The sequence below is a fragment of the Mastomys coucha genome, unplaced genomic scaffold (assembly GCF_008632895.1).
Source record: "Mastomys coucha isolate ucsf_1 unplaced genomic scaffold, UCSF_Mcou_1 pScaffold11, whole genome shotgun sequence".
NCBI classification, from domain to species: Eukaryota; Metazoa; Chordata; class Mammalia; order Rodentia; family Muridae; genus Mastomys; species Mastomys coucha.
In genome coordinates this window covers 26400064-26419706 of record NW_022196893.1, presented here as the reverse complement: position 1 = coordinate 26419706, position 19643 = coordinate 26400064, and the positions used below count along the sequence as shown (strand labels likewise).

Genomic DNA, 19643 nt, shown 5'->3' with positions numbered 1-19643 from the left:
GTTTCCTCTTTGAGGGCTTCTTCTTGTTTACTCATGTTCTCCTGTAATTCTTTAAGGGATTTTTGTGATTCCCCTTTAAGGTCTTGAACCTGTTTACCTGTGTTCTCCTGTATTTCTTTAAGGGAGTTATTCATGTCCTTCTTAAATTCCTCTATCATCATCGCGAGATATGGTTTTAAATGCTAATCTTGCTTTTCTGGTGTTTTGGGATATCCAGGACTTGCTGTGGTAGGAGGACTAGGTTCTGATGAAGCCAAGTAATCTTGCTTTCTGTTGGTAAGATTCTTGCTTTTGCCTTTTGCCATCTGTTGATCTCTGGTGTTAGATGTTCTTGCTGTCTCTGGTTAGAGCTTGTTCTTCCTCTGGATCTATAATCCTGTGTCAGCACTTCTGGGAGATCAGCTTTCCTCTGGTAAAACCTGTGCACAGAGGGCTATATCAGTCCTGAGGCCTAGGGTCAGAACATACCCTTGAGACAGGCTCTCCACTTGGGGGAAAAGTGCAGAGAGAGCTAGCTGTAGATCTGCTGTCTCTCCTAGGTGTAGACTCAGGTAGAAAGGATCCTGTCCCAGCTGCCCTGCTACTTCTGAGGCCTGTGCCTCCTGGCTGGTCCCACCTTAGAAAGTCACTGGAGAGAGATAATGGTGATCTCGCCTGAGTCCCTGAGTTAGAGCACTCCCTAGAGGCAAACTCTTCTCTTTCCAGGAAGGTGCAGAGAGGGCTGTGGATCTGCTGTCCCTCCTAGGTTTAGATGGAGGTAGAGAGGATCCTGCCCCAGCTGCCCTGCCACTTCTGAGGCCTTGCCTCCTGGCTGGTCCCACCATAGAAAGTCACCGGAGAGAAAATGGAGATCTCACCTGAGTCCCTGGGTTGGAGCACTCCCTGAAGGCAAGCTCTCCTCTCTGCTTGTGCAGAAGAGGCAGAGATTTCCGTGGATAAGCTGTCCCTCCTAGGTGTAGACAGAGGTAGAAAGGATCCTGTCCAGGCTGCCCTGTCACTTGTGAGGCCTGTACCTCCCGGCTGGTCCCACCTTACAAAGCTATCAGAGAGAAAAATCGCACGTTAATATTTAATCAGCATGCTTGCTAACTTATTTGCTAATTCTAGCAGATTATGTGTAGAATTTTATTTTCTAAGTTAATAATCATATTAAGTATCAATAAGATGGTTGTGATTTTCTTTTACAATTCTTGTACTTCTTTTAAAACAACATTTATTCTTTTCTCATACAATTTATCCCGACTGCAGCTTCTCCTCTCCCCATTACTCCAAGTCTCCTCTTCCCACTCCCTTCCCCCAAATCCACTTCCCCCTGTCTCCCCACATAAAAAGAGCAGACCTTCCAGGGACAACCAGCAAACACAGCACAAGAAGATACAATAAAACCAGGCACAAACCCTGGTGCCAAGATTGGGAGAGGCAGCCTAGGAGGAGGAAAGGGTCCCAGAGCAGGCGAACGTCAGAGACAGCTAGCACTCTAGTCACCAAGAGCTCTAATTTAGAATGGGCTGGAAAGGAGCTGGTAGACATCATTATTTCATGCCTTATGGGAAGAGCTTTTGACATTCTAGTACTGTGCATATGATCCAGTTATCGATACATCTTTGTTTGTTTTTATACTTCATCTCGTGTAAAAATACTCATTAATACTTAAAAATATTAATGGATTTATATCACATCAAACATGTTTCTGCTAATTAAAATGAATTTTTGTTATTTTGTTGGTATCTGAAGAATTACACTGAATGACTTTGTAATATAAAAGTAGCCTAAATTTTATAGCTTAATCCCATTCAGCTGTTTGTTTTGATTTTTTTGTTTTTTTTTTTTTTTATGTGTGAATAGATTATATCTAGTAATATCGCTTAGGCTTGATATCACTAGTTTTATGGAAAGTTAGTTTTTAATTTTTCTCTCTTTTAATGTCTTTATCAGGTCTTAGACTCGTTAAAATTACAGCAGTTTTCTTAATATAATATATTTACAAGAAGAGCATTAATTTGTAGACAATAGCCGGGCGGTGGTGGCACACACCTTTAATCCCAGCACTTGGGAGGCAGAGGCAGGCGGATTTCTGAGTTCAAGGCCAGCCTGGTCTACCGAGCAAGTTCCAGGACAGCCAAGGCTACACAGAGAAACCCTGTCTCGAAAAAAATAAATTTGCAGACAATAGTTATTTATTTAACAGAGTCAAAAGAGAAACAAGAGATGGTTCATTAAAAAAATACAATTCAATAGCCAACAAGATGAGGACATGGGAGCATGAGATGTGCAATCTTAACACAGCAACACAGGGAATAAGAAAACCAATGTGTTGTTCCTGTACCTCAGCATCCTAACTGCTAGTAACAAACTTCACAGACACCAGAGTGCACGGGATCCTGATCAAGAATTAAAAAGAATATTGTTTTTGTGTTTCTTAAGACAGGGTCTCACTATAGGCCTTGGTTTGCCCACTGCAAGCTATGTAGACCATGCTGGCCTAGAACTCATGGAAATATGCCTGCCTGTACCTCAACCTCAGTGCTGGACTACAGGTGTGCACTACTAAACCCATCTAATTTTTTTTTTTTGAAAAAAATGCTTAGTAAGATAGGTCCAAAGGAATTCAGGTAGTTGAATGAAATTAAGAAGACAGTGAGAGATATGCATGAGAAATTCTCTGAAGAGATAGAAAACTCTATCCTTTTATTGCTCTTTGTCAGTACGATGGATTAATGCTACAGCCTCATGTGTGCTGGGCAAAGACATACCTGTGGGCTACAGCTCCACCAGAGGAGATAGAAATTTTAGAACTGAATAGCTCAGGAAGATAGGTTAAAAATTCATTTGGGAGCTTCAAGGATAGTTTATATCAAAGAAGAATAAGAATATCAGAGCTCAAAGACAGATTTTTCAAGACATCTCTTTCATAAAGAGATAAAGAAAAAAATATTGGGAAGAGCATCCAAAGCCGTTGGGATGCCATTGGAAAATACCTTTATCATCAGCACATCCAGAGGGAAGAAGCAGACAGCAAGGTAACAAGATAGGCTAAGTGAAATCATAGCAGAAAATGTCCATAGTCCTGGGAGCGAGCTGGGCATCCAGGAAAGGGAGACCTATAGAAGCCCAAGTAGACAGGATGGGAAGGCAGCCTTGACCTGTTACTCTGTAGCCAAACTGTTGAAAGTATGAGATAAAGACAATTAAAAATCTTCCAGGGACAAACCACTGTCACATTTAAGGACAGACCTCCTGGACTAAGCGGGTACCCCTCAAGGGCAGGAATGATGGTTCTTAAATTCTGAAATAAATTAAGCACCAGCTCAGGTTTCTGTTTCCCATAAGGCTATCCTTCAAAGAAGGATCCTTAAAGAAGTCATAGCTTTCCAAGGAAAGGAAAAAGCTAAGAAAAATTATGATCAGCAGAGCAGCCATACAAAGGATGTTTGACAGAGTCCCATGCCAAGGAGTTGAAGAAACTAAAATAACATTTTGACAACATAGGAATGTATAGTTTTCACTAGACAAGAAAAGCAATCCAATATCATCAATATTATAGGAAACTATCATACAAAGATGATAGGGCAGAAGAAGCAAAGCCAACTGGACAAGACTCAGCACAGACTCAGCATGGCATACTGAAGGCCATGCCTTTGAATGCTAACTAAATCGAGATGTTTTAACTCTTCAGTGAAAAGATACAAGTTGGATCTATGAATTCAGAAAGGAAATACCCGACTATATGCTCCCTACAAGAAGCCATGGCATCAGAAGAGATGCAGAAGCAGACTGAAGGGTGAAAACGATATTCCAATCCAAAAGAGTCTGAAATGAGCAAGTGTAGACACACTAGTGTCTGATAAGACAGACTTTAATGTAAAAGATAGTAGAAGAAACAGAAAGCAAGTGATATGAAGAAAATATATACAATTATAATCAAGAAAAGATAACATCGGGAAAATATAGCAATTATAAATGTTTTTGTCCTAATGTTGAAGCTACCAATTGTACAGACACCATTAGACACAAAGGGAAAAACAGGCTTCAAATCAACAATAGTGAGAATTCTGATTCTGTACTCTCACTATTGGACAGATCACTCATCAACAGACATGATGGCTAAAATACCATTTATAGACCAAAGAACTTCAGTTATCTGTAGACCATTCCATTCAATGGCTGCAGAATGCATATTCTTTTAACTAGCACATGGAATTTTCTCTAGAAAAGACTGTATACTATGACCCAAATAACTCTTGATAAACTGAAAAATGGAAATTATATCCACAATATTCTTATTATAGTAGAAAGAAATAGTAAGTTTTAGTTTATAGATACATGGAAACTGAACAGTTAAATAAGCAACAATTTTTGCTTCTAAATCAGAAGGAAAAGTTTTAAGTATCCTTAAAAATTGAAAATGCAATGGGGTTGGAGAGATGGATGGCTCAGTGGTTAAGAGTACCGATTGCTCTTTTAGAAGACCAGAGTTCAATTCCCAGCAACCACATGGTATCTGTAATAGGATCCAATGCCCTTTTCTGGTGTGTCCAAATACAGCTTTAGTGTATGCATATAAATCAATCTTAAAAAAAGAAAATGCAAGAAGAAAATATCAAAGCATTTGGGATAATAGCAAAAAGAGCATTAAGAGTGGTTTAAAATAAATGCCCGTATAAAAATTTAAAGAAAAAAACTTGTCAAATATATAACCTAATAAAAACAAAAACATATCATAACCAAAATTAACAAAAGGTAATAAATTAAAAAGATCAGAGCAAAGTCAATAAAATCAAGTCTAAAATCACAACACAGAGGAATAGTGAAAGAGAAGCTCTCTGGACAAACATTGGAGAAACTGACATAACAGGAATTCGAAGAAATTTGAAGAAATTGTTTGGAAAAAATATAGACAGACATAATGGAAAACTTAGAAGAATTGGACCTACCAAAATTGAGTTAAGGAGACAGAAAAACAAACTTTGCTCTTATAAGTGAATTAGGTGAGACTCTGGAGAAGCAGCATGGGCGGAGTGTGTGTGTGTTACAAAACGTATTCACGAGGGTGTCACACTTTGCAGTTGTGGCCGCCAGCCTGCTAGCATGGCCAGGGTCTGTCAGCCACACAGTCTTCAAAGCTGGAAGCTGCAAGTTAAACTAAGTCCCACAGCAAATATGCACAATGCAAGTGGATTTAAATATATAAATGGTACTGGTATATAAACTTATGCTCTTACCTCAGAAAATCTGGAAGTAATAAATGACTTTCTATGAAGACATAATTCAAAAACTGACTAATGCAATGGTTCTCAAGTTGTGGGTTGTAACCCCTTGGGGTCGAATGACCCTTTCACAGGGGTCACCTAAGACCAATGGAAAACACAGGTATTTACATTGTGATTCATAACAGCAGCAAAATTACAGTTAATAAGTAGTGAGCAAAACAGTTTTATGGTTGGGGGTCACCACCTGATGAGGAACTGTGTTAAAGGGTCACAAGTTAGAAAGGCTGAGAACTGCTGTACTACCAGATAATACAGAAAATGAGGAGGGATGGTGAGAGAGAAAAATGTCAGCATTTAAGCCTGAAGTCATCAGGTCGTAACTTAACTGTCTTTTCAGTGTGAGTTATTTGGATCTTTTACTCAGATCTTTAAGGAACATGCACTCATGTATCTACTATGAGTAGTGATACTAACAATTTCTCTAAAATGCTCTGTGATGGATTCCAGAAGTATATTAAAAAGAAGAGTAGATTACTGAACAGTGAATTCATATGACCATGAACATAAAAGTTCCAAATCCAGCATTCGTGATTTTGAAAACTGCCTGTCAATCAGTACACCTGCAATGACCATCAGCATGATTGTTCTGAGTTAGCAGAATGATGGAGTGAGGTGATGGATCAGATTTATTGACCTGTGTGAAAAGCAGGGAGAGCCATTGAGGGTTACACATGTGGGGAAGTGAGAACGTAGGATGCTTTCATAGATTATGAAGTCAGTGATCAACTCAGAGGTGGAACTCCCTGCCCTTGCTTGGTTTCTGGAATCCATTTCACCCATTCTTGCATACTCAAGAAATTAACTGAATTTAATGATTGTGTGGCCATCCCCAAGCTGTCTGCCCATCTCCTGATTCGGTTATACTCTTGGAGCTGACCCAGACTGACTGATCCTAACTCACCATCTGACTGCTTGAGAACCTACCTAAGGGTAAGCATTAAGATGCTTCAGGTTGTAGCCCGTTTGCCCTCTAGGCTAGACAAGGACTCAAATCTTCACCTCCGCACTGCTAACCTGTATGTCCTCTCTCAGAGGAGGAAATGTATCCTAAAATAAATCAAAAGAGAGTCACCAAAGCCGCTCCCGCTTCTTTTTGCAGCCACATGTGTATTTTCTTCTTCTGGAGGTTTTATTTGTGTTTCCTGTCCATGACCCTCTCAAAAAGGCCTGCACAGCAGCTATATAGCAGATCCTGTCCTGTTTCAAGGACATCGCTCTGTACTTCAGCTCTCTACACCCATTCTGGCATTTTTGTTTTGTCTCTTCTCTGGAGGATTTTTTCATTGTATAAATATTTTCAAAGCTACAAGGACAACAAACAACAAAATACCCTCCTTTTGACATCACATTCATCCCCTTTAGCTGCCCACCATGTGCCCCCTCTTGCTTTCAGCTGGGTTCCTTTCAGTCAGGCACAGCTTTCCTGCCTGAGTAAGTCAGCCCAATGTTCCAGTTCTCAATTCTGAGTCTCCATCCTTTGGAACCCCAGGCAGGGCTTCACTAGGCTGACATTTACTCTACCAGGGCTTTACTGCTCACACCCCTGACTTTAGCCTTTCCTTAGCAGAGCTCATCCTGCCAAATGGCTTTAAACTCAGTCCCTTTGAAATAAAGTCTCCCAGTTTCTTCTCTGGCTTTCCGTGATGTCACTGCATCCAGACTTTCATATCCAGCGAGCGAGCTCCTTGTCTTCCTGTGGATGTCTGAGTTATATAGCTGAGCAAGTCAGAACCCGGGGTCATCACTTTAGGCAGCCTGTTCCATTTATAAAGGGCAGCCTCTTGCTTTTCAGTGCTCAGACTAAAACCATGACAGTTTTCCTCATTCACCTTGCTTTCACTTGCATAGTAACTCTGAAACAAAAATCCTTACTGCTCTCTCTTCCTAATCCAGAGTTTTCCATCCCTCCTACCTTCTCTGGTATAAGGGATCCCTGGAATTAACTTCAGGCTCAATCTCTTTTTAAAAATTATTTGTTTATTTACATCTCAAATGTTGCACCCCTCCAAGACCCCCTCTCAGAGTTCCTCCCCTCCTCCCTCTCCCCTTTGCCTCTGAGAGGGCAGCCCTGGCCCCATCCCTCAACCCTGATGCAGCAAGTCTGCAGGATTAGGTGCATATTCTCCCACTGAGGCCAGATGTGGCAGCCATCTGCGACATATGTGACTGGGGCCAGCCCCTGTATGCCCTTTGATTGGTGGCTGAGTCTCTGGGAGCTCCCATGGGGACAAGTTAGTTGACACTCTTGGTCTTCCTTTGGGGATGCCACCTCCTTGAGGGCCTTAAGTCCTTCCCCTGGTTCTTCGACAAGGGTCCTTGACCTCTGTCCAATGCATGTCTGTGGGTATCTGCATCTGTCTCAGTTACCTGCTGGGTAGAGCCTCTTCTCAGAGGGTTACCATGCTAGGTTCCTGTCTGCAAGCACACCATAGCATCCTTAATAGTATGAGGGACCTCCATGATGTACAAACAATTCAGCCAGTTGCTCCCAAGAACTTGGGCTTTCCACAGTCATGTATTAGACTGTTCCTAAGTGGCCTGGCTCCCTGCCCTACTATACCTTTCTGCCTAACCTTTTCTGGTTCTGTCTCTTGATCTGTAGCTACCCTGATTAATTATTGCCCCCAGAATCCTCTCTCTTCCTGCCTTACCTCTTTGGCCATTGGCTTTCTTTATTGAGAGGTGATGATTACAAGAGATTCTCACAACAAATGAGACCATTCGTAATTCAGTTTTGCTTGTTTTTGTTTTGACACAGATCTCTCTATTCATCCCTCCTGTTTGGGAATTCACTAAGTAGATCAGACTGGCCTTGAACTCACATATACCTGCCTATATCTACATCCAGAGTACTAGGGTTAAAAATGTGTACCACCTCATCAAGCCAAGATTATTGGTAGCATCCTGCATAGTTTTATGTCAACTTGATACAAGCTGGAGTCATTTGAAAGGAGGAATTGCCTCCATAGTTGGGCTGTAGGCAAGCCTGTAGGGAATTTTTAAAATGAGTGATTGATGTGTGATTTATGTAGCTCATTGTGGGTGTCACCACTCCTGGGCTGGTAGTCCTGGATTGTATAAGAAAGCAAGCAAGCAGACTGAGCAAGCCATGAGGAGCAAGCCAGTAAGTAGCACCCCTCCATGGGCTCTGCATCAGCTCCTATCTCCCAGGTTCCAGCTCTGCTTGAGCTCCTGTCCTGGCCTTGTCCTTCAAATAGTGAACAGTGATGTAGAAACATAAGCCGAATAAATTCTTTCTTCCACAAGCTGCTTCGGTCATGGTGTTTCATCCCAGCAGTGACAACTGAGGAGAATAAGAAGTGTTACCATTCCTCCTGCTTTTTATGTTTTCTGAAGTTAATTCTAAACCATTATATAAGATCACAAGATTGTGGGGTATGTGTGTAAGCATATTTATGTGTACATATGGACGTGTGCATGTATATATATTTATTTGTGTGCGTGTATGCATTCACATAAGTGTGTGTCAAGTATTTTGCAGCTGGCCATTTACCTTGTCTCCTACTTTTTTCTTCCTGTAAGGCAGAAATATCTAGCTTGGAGTCCACAAATGCACTCCGTCAAACTTGGGAACCCCTTGAATAGTTCATAAGCCATACTTCTGCACACCTGTGCGTATGTGCTCTCAGACCCTCAGTGCAGTTCACATTCCCAGTCTCTCTTCTTGTCCTTGCAACACTATGCCCCGTGTGCATCCATCCGAGGCCATGCTTCTCTGAAGCAACTCTTTCCATGTCTTGTTCAATTCCTCTCTGCTTGCCCTTAGTCACAACTCAGTGGAAGCAAATGAGAGGGCTCTCTCTCAAGCATCAGTAGTCATAGTCGTCTTTGTTTCCTAACCTTAGAAAATTGACATCTATCAATTATACATAGATATAGGCTTCATAGAGACATTTTTATGCTTCTAAGTTGTGTTCTTTGACCATGTTTGTCTCCATATCAATGCATTTTCTTTCTGGCTTACCTTATCCTGACAGTTTTCTTGGCCACTTCAACCTCACCTCTATGCTCTCTTCATATGTTTGATGGATCAGGTCCTTGCTACCTTTTATCCTGTTTGTGGCCCTCACTGTGCTGCGAGTCTGCCCACTTAACTTAGTACCTGTTCTTCTCAGTCTGTGTACAAGACCTTTCTCAATTGGATGCTTTTGAAACATATGGGATGCCCTGGAATCCCCTATTCTCTAAGACCAAAGGGATAGTGAGGGGACCCTAGCTATCATGGCAAACATGGCTCTGGTAGGCCTGCTCCCCTCTCCCATTCCCTCTGCCTTGATAAAAGGCATTAGCTTACACTCCTAAAGGGAGCCACCAAGATGCATTCCCTTATTTGGCAAATTCCTCACCCTGAGGCTCACTATAAATGTCCATTTATCAAAGTATTGAAATCCAGCAACCCAAAGCCCTCTTTGGCTCACCTAATTAACATGCCCAATCAAAATTAAACATCTCATTCTAATACAATGATTCCCATTTTACCTCTAAGCTCCCATTTGCCTATGGGCCACATCAGTCTCCTCTCTTTCCAGAGAAAGTCTTTTGTTGTCCCCTATCCCCACGACAACTGCTTTCCCCTCTCCCTTGTTCTCCTCTCCTTCTCTCTCATACTCTATATACCGCCTTTGTCCTATATGGATCCTATGTCCTGCCTATGCCCTCTGTCCCCCTGGGGCAGATAAATCTCCTTTGTGCCGAGAACTTGGTCTTGGGGTGTCTTGAGCTGACTTTGAGGTTCCCTACAGATGGCTTTACACTGTGTTCATCAGGGCTTCATAGACAGTCCTGATGGAGGGCTGAGTGAATGAAGGAAAGAGAGGTGAATGGACAGACACATACAGAAAGCTATGACCAGGTTGGGTGGCCTGGGTTTTTCTGCTGGAGAAACTACAGCGCCTCTCTAATCCACCATAGGCTCAGTGGATTTATTCTGTACCATTGACTAGGGAGGTGGAGTTATTGAATACAGCGAGGTGGTGCTATTGCATCCAGATAAACAAATAACTAGATTTTATACGCATACAGGTGGATCAAAGGGACAGGTTTAGCCAGTCTCGGTAAAAACAGTTTCTCTAAGGAAGCAGTTGTCAGGCCATAAATGTCCTTTGGTGGGTGGTGGGGAATTGAGATAAAGTTGTGGAGAACATTTTTTTTGCACACACTTGCACTGGGCCCTAAGGAAGGTCTTGCCATCCCTATGAGCCTGAAACTGTGGGGCCCTTAACATGGCTGTGCGCACATCAACAGCACGTATCCCTCAGGACTTTACTTGCTCCATCACTGCAGGGCTCCTACACTCCCCACAGTCTTAGGTTTACTCTCTTATCAGCCTCATTATTAATAGTAAAAGATTGCCTCTATTTTGTGTGTGGCTATTTCCCTATTTATTATACAGGATAATATGATGGAGGGGTTGTTACTAAAGCCAGGATATTGAGTACTGGGTCTTTGTTTTGTGAATTTATTGCAGTTGCTACTGAGCTTTTCTCTTGGTAATGCAGCTGTGGATCCTGGATACCTTACTGGTGAAACATTGTCCTTACCTATTGGCGCTTGTCCGTCTTAATGCAGCAGGACTTCCAGAGTCTGTTCTCACTGACTGTGAAATGAGGGTAGATGTTGTTTTCATCATGCATTTGTTATAGGGATCGCTAAGCCTCTGGCATTGCTTGTCCTGCTCAAGGTCACATTTTCAGTGCATCCCATGAAGATGTGTGCAAAAGTCATTGAACCAGCAACTCATTATCTTTTAAATGTTTGTTTCTTTGTGCTTGCATATTGGAAAGGTCTTTTTTTATTAAAAATAAAGTACCCAAGGGAGGTGTCAGATGTTACTCACTGGATGTATTCAAACAATCCGGGTGACTGTTTTCATGGGAATGTCATAGATGGAACTGTAGCATCATTATTTGGATAGATTCCTATTTAATATTTTATACCACGGAGATTCACATCTATTTAAGACACAATCCAGTGTTAAGTTTTCATGGTGTTGCAGTAGAAAGCATGATCATGCAATAGGAACTGTAAATCATTAAGGAGACATGTGTGGATCATTTACCCCTCATCCAGAACCACACAGTATACATATTTGATCATGTTTAATTTAATTCTGTTAAGAGTTGTATGAGATTTACAGTCATATTATCCCCATTTAATAGGGAAAGAGATGGAAGCTTAGAGGAATTTTAAACTCTCCCATTGCCACAGTTAGTAGAATGGAAAGAGATTTAAGACTCTGTAGTCTCTTTCCATTAGAATGCTCAGTGCCACCTACCTCAGTGTCTGTGTCTAACCATCGCATTTCTTATTATATTTGACTGACTTGACAGCCCCTTCCTACCAGTGTGGTCAGATTCTCTATGAGTGGTTATTCTCTATGGCTTTGAAAGAGAGCATGGAGCGCTATGTTGGAGGGTTTGAAGGGAGGAAAGGAAAGAGAGAAATGATGTAACTATAATAACCTCAAAAATAAAATTGAAAGTGATTTAAAAATGTGTTTGGTTTGCTTGTCACCTCCAAAGCTGACTTTAAGGAAGACCTTATGAAGTTACTCACCAATAAAATGTTAACATCACCAAGTGTTTCCAATGTGTGTGTGGGTAACCCACTTTATGATGCTGCATTTTCATTGTCCACACGAGGAAATGGAGACAGGCAGAAGTCAGAGCAGGTCGTTGGCAGCAGCAAGGGACCCTGTTGAGCTTGGAGTTCAAAGAATGACTATAGTGCCACTTTCCGTTGTGCCCTCTGAGAGCTGGACCAATGACAAATACTTTGTCTTTAATAGTGGATGATGTCTTTTTTATTATCAGTGAGCTGCTATTGTTTTCAAATTTAGGAGTTCAATATAGGTGCAGTTTCTAATACTATCTACAGGAGCGTGCTTGATGGTAGTGTTGTGACTCTTGACTCCATAAGCTGAGAATTAACAGCTGTATAGAAGTGGTTGCTATGTTTACAGATGTTAATTGATTTAAAAAGCAAGTGCCTTTCTATTCTTTTTTTTTTCTCCAAGATTTATTTAGTTTTTTTATATGAGGGTGTTGGATTCCATTACAGATGGTTGTGAGCCACCATGTGGTTGCTGGGAATTGAACTCAGGACCTCTGGAAGAGCAGTCAGTGCTCTTAACCACTGAGCCATCTCTCTAGCCATGCTTTTCTATTCTTAAAGAACTGATTAGTTGGAATGATTAGTTGTCATAAGCATTTGTTATTACATGAGAAGAGGGATTGTATTCCTGTAAGATTATCATGTTGAAAATGATATAGAGGAAGGGAGACTCACACAGCCATAGTGAGAGCAAAAAATAATGTGTTTATCATGGAAAACCAAATGGTGTTCCTAAAAGCACCCTGGCTTATTACTGAGTATGTATTCACGGAGGAGGGGTCAGCGCGTGAGAGGAATCTGCACTTCTGAGGCATGCACTTGTGCAAGATATGGAATCAGTTTGCCCATGAATGGCTAAGAAAATGGAATATATACTTCATTGTATGTTTAAAAGCCACCAGAAGAGATGATTGTGAATCACCACAAAGAAATGAGAAATGTTTGATGTGGAGGGTATGCTAATTATTCTAATTTCCCTTTTCACATTTATTAAAATAGACATTATACCACAAATTCATAAAATTAGTATAATATCAATTAAATGTAAGTAGCTTTTAATTCTTGGCTTCTGGTTGACCTATTTGGTCTTTTCCCCTCTTCTTCCTTCTTTTTACCAGATTTTTAATTTTTGTTTATTCTTTGAAATTTTCTATGATATAAGATACACAATTAGATTAATAAAATTGAATTAATAAAATTAAAATTTAATTTTAATCACTTTACCCTTTCTTTTTCTCCCTGTAATCTTTCTTTTAACCCCCTATTCCCTCTCAAATTGATGCCTTCCTTTTCTTTAACTAACATACACATATACACATATACACAGACACACAAAACCTTATGAGTCCATTTTTGTTGCTTGTTTGTGGTTTGATTTGGGGATGGATTAGCCATTTTGTACTGAATAACCAATTAGGGAGCTCATCCTTAGAAGAGGTAAACTCTCTCTCCGCAGTCATGAGTTGCCTATAGTTATTTGTCTAGGTTGGGACACCATGAGATTTCTTCCTTCTACATCACATTGTGAAATTTCTTACTGGCTTAATCTTGCACAGATCTTGTGTGAGGAAGTAACAGTCACTGTGAGTTCACGTGTGCACAGCCATGTTATGGCCGGAAGACAGAGTTTCACAGCAGTCCTCCTCCTGTAGGCCTCACATCCTTCTGGGCCCTCCTCTGGGATTCTCCCTGAGCCTAGAGCTGGTACAGTTTACTTAACTATGGCTGAGCGTTCCCAGTCTCAATTTCCAGCAATTTGCACATGTCTCCTCATTAATCACTACATGCCATCACGAAGAAGCCTCTCTGACCAAGGCAGAGGACAACCAAGCCAATGGGTGCAAACATAAGTATTTAGAAGGCAGTTTGACGACATGGTCATTTAGTAAACCAACATCAATAGGTTTCCCTGATGGCCTATGAATTCCACAGTCTTGTCTTTTAACCATGTTAACAGCGCCAGGCATGAATTACCTCTTGGGGCACAAGCCTCAGATCCAATCATGAGAGCAGTTGGACACTCCCACCCATAGCGCTGTCACCAGTGCACAGTGAGCACCTCAGCAGGCTGAATCCAGTACTGGATGATGTGGTCGACATCTGTGCCTCAACAGCCCGTATATACCTTCTTGGACTGTGCAATCCAGCCAGTGCAGGCATTTTCTACTCAAAATTGATTTCTGAGGGGGTTTGCAGTCCCACAAGGGGGAGAGACAGTGTCAACTGGTCAGAACCCCTAGAGCTCCCAGGGACTGGACCACCAACCAGAGTACACATGGAGGGACCCATGGCTCTGGCCACATATGTGGCAGAGGATGGTCTTGTTGAAACATCAGTGGGAGGAGCAGCTCTTGGGCCTGAGGGGATTCGATGCCCCAATGTAAGGGAATGCCAGGGCGGGAAAGCAAGGAGTGGGAGCACCCTCATAGAGTTCTGGAGAGGGGGATGGGAAAGGGAGATTTCTGGAGGGGAGACCTGGAAGGGGGATAACATTTGAAATGTAAATAAAGTATCCAATAAAAGAAAAAAAAATTGTTTTCACTGTGTCCTGAAACCAAAGCAGTACGTGGTGTCTTCAGCAACAAGCTCTTACTATCTCCATATGGTGGGCAACCAAAAGCAATGGTGTACCTCTTGTTGTTTGGGGTGTCATGGGGTCTTCTTGACCAAGAACTTGTGAGAAGGCAACTTGTACTTCTCACCAAGACTTTCCTTCAAACAAGTCATGTCTTCTGGGAGCAACATTGGTCACAGATGTGGGGGTAATTCTGTTTATACATACACACATGCATATATGCATAAACTCACACACATAGATATTGCAACTATATAAATAACGTTTTACATATATATTAGATTATAAGCTAGTGTATTTCATAAACCTTACTACAGCCTTGGTTTTAGTCAACACACGCCTCCCTTCCTTCCCCGCCTTCCCCTAGCCCCGTTTTCCCAGCCCCACTTAGACCTTAGCTGCCAGTGTTCATATCCTGTTCTTTCATCCTACTATCGCCTGATGTTATCCGTTTTACTTGGAATGTCTGGTTGTACTTTGTAGGGGGAGTAGAAGCTATATGTCTGTTCCATCTTTCTGGAGAAGAAGCTACCGTAGCCATTGTTGAACTGTACCTCTGACATGTCCGGTGTGGCTCTTTTCTATGAAGGTACCTGGAACTGGAAAGCAGTGGCCATCGGAATGAGATCAGACTACATTACCGCTCTGGCACTCATCGTCCTCACACGGAAGTGTTTCCTTATATTTTGGCTGATGCCAAGTGGCACAAGCTCTCCTTAGCCTTCAGTGCCTCCCACTTAATTTTACACATCGACTGCAATAAGTAAGCGAATCATTCTCATTTCAAGAATTAGAAGATTCTCGATATCTCTAGGAGATTCCTGTGTGTTGACTGCCTCTCTCTGCTATCTTGTCTTTCAGGATCTATGAACGAGTGGTGGAAATGCCTTCAACAGACTTGCCTCTGGGCACCACATTTTGGTTGGGACAGAGAAATAATGCACATGGATATTTTAAGGTATCTTTTGGCTCAAGTCTGATCATGAAGTAGAAATGGGTAAACTTTCTGAGTTTGCAAAAACCCATTTCACTTTTTATGGCATTAAGCGAAAGTTCTGTTTGTGTGTTTTTATTTGTATATGTTCCTATTTGCTTTCTGTTTCTTAGGTCATTGTTTTAAACTGGCAAGAAGTCACTCCTCATTTGCATGTGATCTTCATGTACTGTAGAGATGGGCATCAGGACATAATTAATGATCAATATGACATTCCTATTAAATGTTAACCTAGGAATAAATGTTCTACCTTTTACTAAACTATCACCTTTGATGATGCTTTTGCAGAGACATTAATAACCTGAGTAAGAAGCATTAGGCATGGTCTCCTCGTGTACCAATCCCTGAAAACAGGAAGCAGTCAAAATGTGCCTTAGTGAAAACTTAGAAGCACTCAGAATCGCTTCCCTGTAGAGTATCAAAAGGTGCCCCAACTGAAGATCTGTGCGTCTTGAGGATGAATCAGTAAAGGCCAGAGAAATGCTTGCCCACTGCCTGTTGTGGGAACATTTCCCCAGAGCTGTGACCATTGCTAAGTTAGAGAATAATGAGAGGCATGTGGACTTCAAGAGTGAGGAGGCACTAGTCAACTCAAAAATTCTAATCCACGTATATAATGTGAGAGTTCCAAAACGTAATTTTACTTGTTTTTTGGAAACCAAATAGCTCAACTATACTATTCAATTTAATCTCTTACTCTGAAAACTCTTTTTCCCTCTTATAAATTTGTATCAACCTACCCAGTAAGGTGAAATAACATGCCCAAAGCTAGGCAGCCACCAGGTGACAGATGTGTGGAATTGATTCTTCTCTTTAAAATCCTAAAAATCAATGCCCATTTCTCATGCAAGGGGTGACAGACACATGCTGTGGGTTTCAAATCTCTCTTCTATTTAATGATGGCTGTCTTTGAGCTCAGATGTGGCCTCACAGTCCCCACACATCAATTATGTGTATAGCTATGTGCTTTGCCATCTTTATGGTGGTCTGAGAACATTTCCATTAGATGTGTGCAGTGTGTCACCTGCATGCTGTACACGCCAGACTGTTCCTCTACAAAGCCATAGATTTTTTTCCTAAGCTACTCCTGTATTCCAGAATCAGGAACAGATTTTAGTACTCTCCACACTGTGTACTGAAAATGTTACCACTCACATCAACACACACTACTAATCACAGTACATATGTAAACACAGATCACTACTTGGGCAGTAGATCTTTGCTAGGGACTTTATTCTCTTGATAACATTGGTACAGGTGCCCCTGTCACCAGGCTTTCTGATTTGCATTTTCCAAGAAGATAGAGTTAAATATAACACAAGTACATGAACTAGATAAGAGAGGAGGAGGCAGAAAAGAGGAAAGGTTTGGATCTGTGAGAAGAGGTTGTTTGTACTACCACCAGCCTTGCTTTGAGTCCAGCAGTCCAGCAGTGTGATGGCTAAGGACACATGTAAATGCAAAGCCTTCTGTGCCAAGTGGGTCATTTGCGGCTGGCATTTAAATAGCTTGCTTCTAAACTTTATGTGTTCCTGAGCACGCTAAATCTAAGCTACAGCTGCTCACTAAATCCTTGGTCCTTTCTAAATTGAGAGATCAACTTTAAAATAATCCCAGTTTAAAAAAAAGAGAGAGAGAAATGTTCACGTGGGTATTGCTTTCATGACTCAGTTTACCCACCTTTCCCCCTTTGATCACTGTTAGTACAAAACTGGTCTCAGGTCTGTGGTGATAAAGCCCACAGTGATTTTCGTGTTGATGCTTAAAGGTCACTTTCAAGCCTTGCTTCTGTGGTGAACTAAAAATAACTCCTCAAAACAATAAGATGATGGCCACATCCTTGAATCCTGACATTTAGTCTTACAGCTTTAAAAGCATTACCAGGGCGAAAACACGTAAGTAATTCTCTGTTCTGCCTTATGATTCTCTTTCCCTGGCATGGACTGGTTAGGAACAGATCCCCAAGGCTCTAGACCCAGGGGTTTGCATAGATCTGTTCCTTAACATTTTTCCTCAGGAACTTGACTACTGAGCATAATTTAGGTAAATGGAAATAACGCTTTTTTCATGTTTTCATACATAGGGAATAATGCAAGATGTGCAATTACTTGTCATGCCCCAGGGGTTCATTGCTCAGTGCCCGGATCTAAATCGAAGTAAGTCTATCTGTTCTGCACTCTATGTTGTGATGAGAAGTGTGCTCGTGCTTCATTCTGTCTAGAATGTCAGTGTGAGATTGGAGCTCACATGCAATGGCTGTCGGCACACTTAGTCGGATGGATCCCCTTATAAATACGGCCTGATTAACGTCCTCTTTGTAATTGCAGCCTGTCCAACATGCAACGACTTTCATGGACTTGTGCAAAAAATCATGGAGCTACAGGACATTTTATCGAAGACGTCAGCCAAGGTAAAAATGACTCACAGATACACTGAGAATGCGCCACAGTCATGTGACTCCCCAAAGCACCTTTATCACCATAAATTTTCATGCTGGAAACATTCCTTAAAGTAGCTGATCTGCAATTTCCTGGGAATGAATTGGAATCTTAGCTCAAGGAAGAAGGTTATAATGTTTATTAAGGTGTATAAATACTGAAATCCTAGCCTTCTGTGTAATAAATGACTCAGTAAATCAGGAAGGGAGAACATTACCTGGTTTATACCCAGCTCTACTGCTGCTGCAAGATCTATCATTGCCTAGTTTTAATTATTTATTTCTATTTAGCTTTCATTGCAAGTAGGGAGGCATAAAGACACGATAAAGTGTGTGGACACCATAATTTGGCCAAGTAAATGACTCCAGAACAGTTTTAACTGTTACACTATAGTTGTAGGTTCATTCACTGTAAGTCTGAAGAACATAACGTGCTTATCAACAAGCTCAGCAGATTTAAAATTTTGCATAGTATTGAAGGATTTTATAAAGGCCTTGTGTGTACAGTTTGTTATTTATATGATGTGACTCCTAAATATTATTTTTTTCTTGAGTAAACATATTAATGAAATTAGACACTTTTTAAAATAAAAAATTCTTACTTGTATTGTGGATGGTATTATTCTGAATTAGCCTCAATTCGTGTCTTATAAGTTGTGATTTTTGTTTTAAAGGTAAACTTCCCATGTATAGGGTCAGGAAATGCTTCTTTAAAATTTTACAGGCTTAACGTATTTATGATTGATGATGGGCACTGCCCGTTGCTACTGCTATTTACATAGTGATATTAGATGCTTGCTAGAGCGCCGTGCATTTCCAAGTGGCTGTAATGCTGAGCCCTGTCTTTGTGCCATAGTTGTCTAGAGCTGAACAGCGAATGAACAGGCTGGATCAGTGCTATTGTGAGCGGACATGCACAATGAAGGGAACCACCTACCGAGAGTTTGAGTCCTGGACGGATGGCTGTAAGAACTGCACATGCTTGGTATGCCTTCCATTCACTGTCACGGGGGACTCAGGTGGCCACACTGGTTAAATATTTATTGAGACAATGTAATCATGAAAATTTCAAGACCTATTTTCTCTAAATGCAACACTAAAATGCAAGCAAACCTGGTCTCTTCTGAAGAATGGTGTGTTACATTATTAAAGACACTCTCTTGGTGTGAGGATGCTATGAAGCACATCTGTGCATACATGAAGTTAGCAATTCAAATTAGGTTAGCAAAGCGAGTCCCAAGGGAGTTTGTCCTATAACCCGTAGCATTTCTGGGGAATTCTCCCTCATGTGTTTATTAATGAATTATTAAGAAACTGAATTATATAGAGCATTAAATATTGTGTCTAGACAGAATAATATAAATAATAGATTTTAAATAGTCCTTAATAGTTGGCTAACATAGAATATACACTACACTGTTTAAATTAATGTGGCTTTTCTTAATTCTCAGTAATAAATTATTTTAGTGCATTATTATTCCAAAACCGTATCCATGGTTCAAAGAAAGCTTCAAGTCAAGATTAGTTTTAAACTTTCAGATTCCACATGAGCTGGCCTTAAAAAGCTAGAGTTCTGTAAGGGGGTCATAGATCTATTTATGTTACCATTTGGAAAGTTTTCCCCATACTCACCCAGCTGATTCAAAAGCAGAATGTCATGCACACAGAAAGGATCCAAAGTGACCTGTACATGAATGTGTCTATGTGTGTGTATAAAGGAGAGAGAGAGAGAGA

General features: G+C 41.0%; 1 protein-coding gene across 3 annotated transcripts in view; it reads left to right on the top strand.

Annotated features, from left to right (window-relative positions):
- The window catches only part of Nell2 (neural EGFL like 2), a 363671-nt gene that overhangs the window by 136485 nt on the left and 207543 nt on the right, over positions 1 to 19643 (top strand). For all 3 annotated transcript variants that reach the window (XM_031353723.1, XM_031353705.1, XM_031353713.1), the window contains exons 5-9: positions 15068 to 15241; positions 15340 to 15436; positions 17556 to 17628; positions 17800 to 17882; positions 18766 to 18894. In XM_031353723.1, coding sequence (XP_031209583.1) covers positions 15068 to 15241; positions 15340 to 15436; positions 17556 to 17628; positions 17800 to 17882; positions 18766 to 18894 — 556 coding nt within the window. The remainder of the gene's footprint in view (positions 1 to 15067; positions 15242 to 15339; positions 15437 to 17555; positions 17629 to 17799; positions 17883 to 18765; positions 18895 to 19643) is intronic.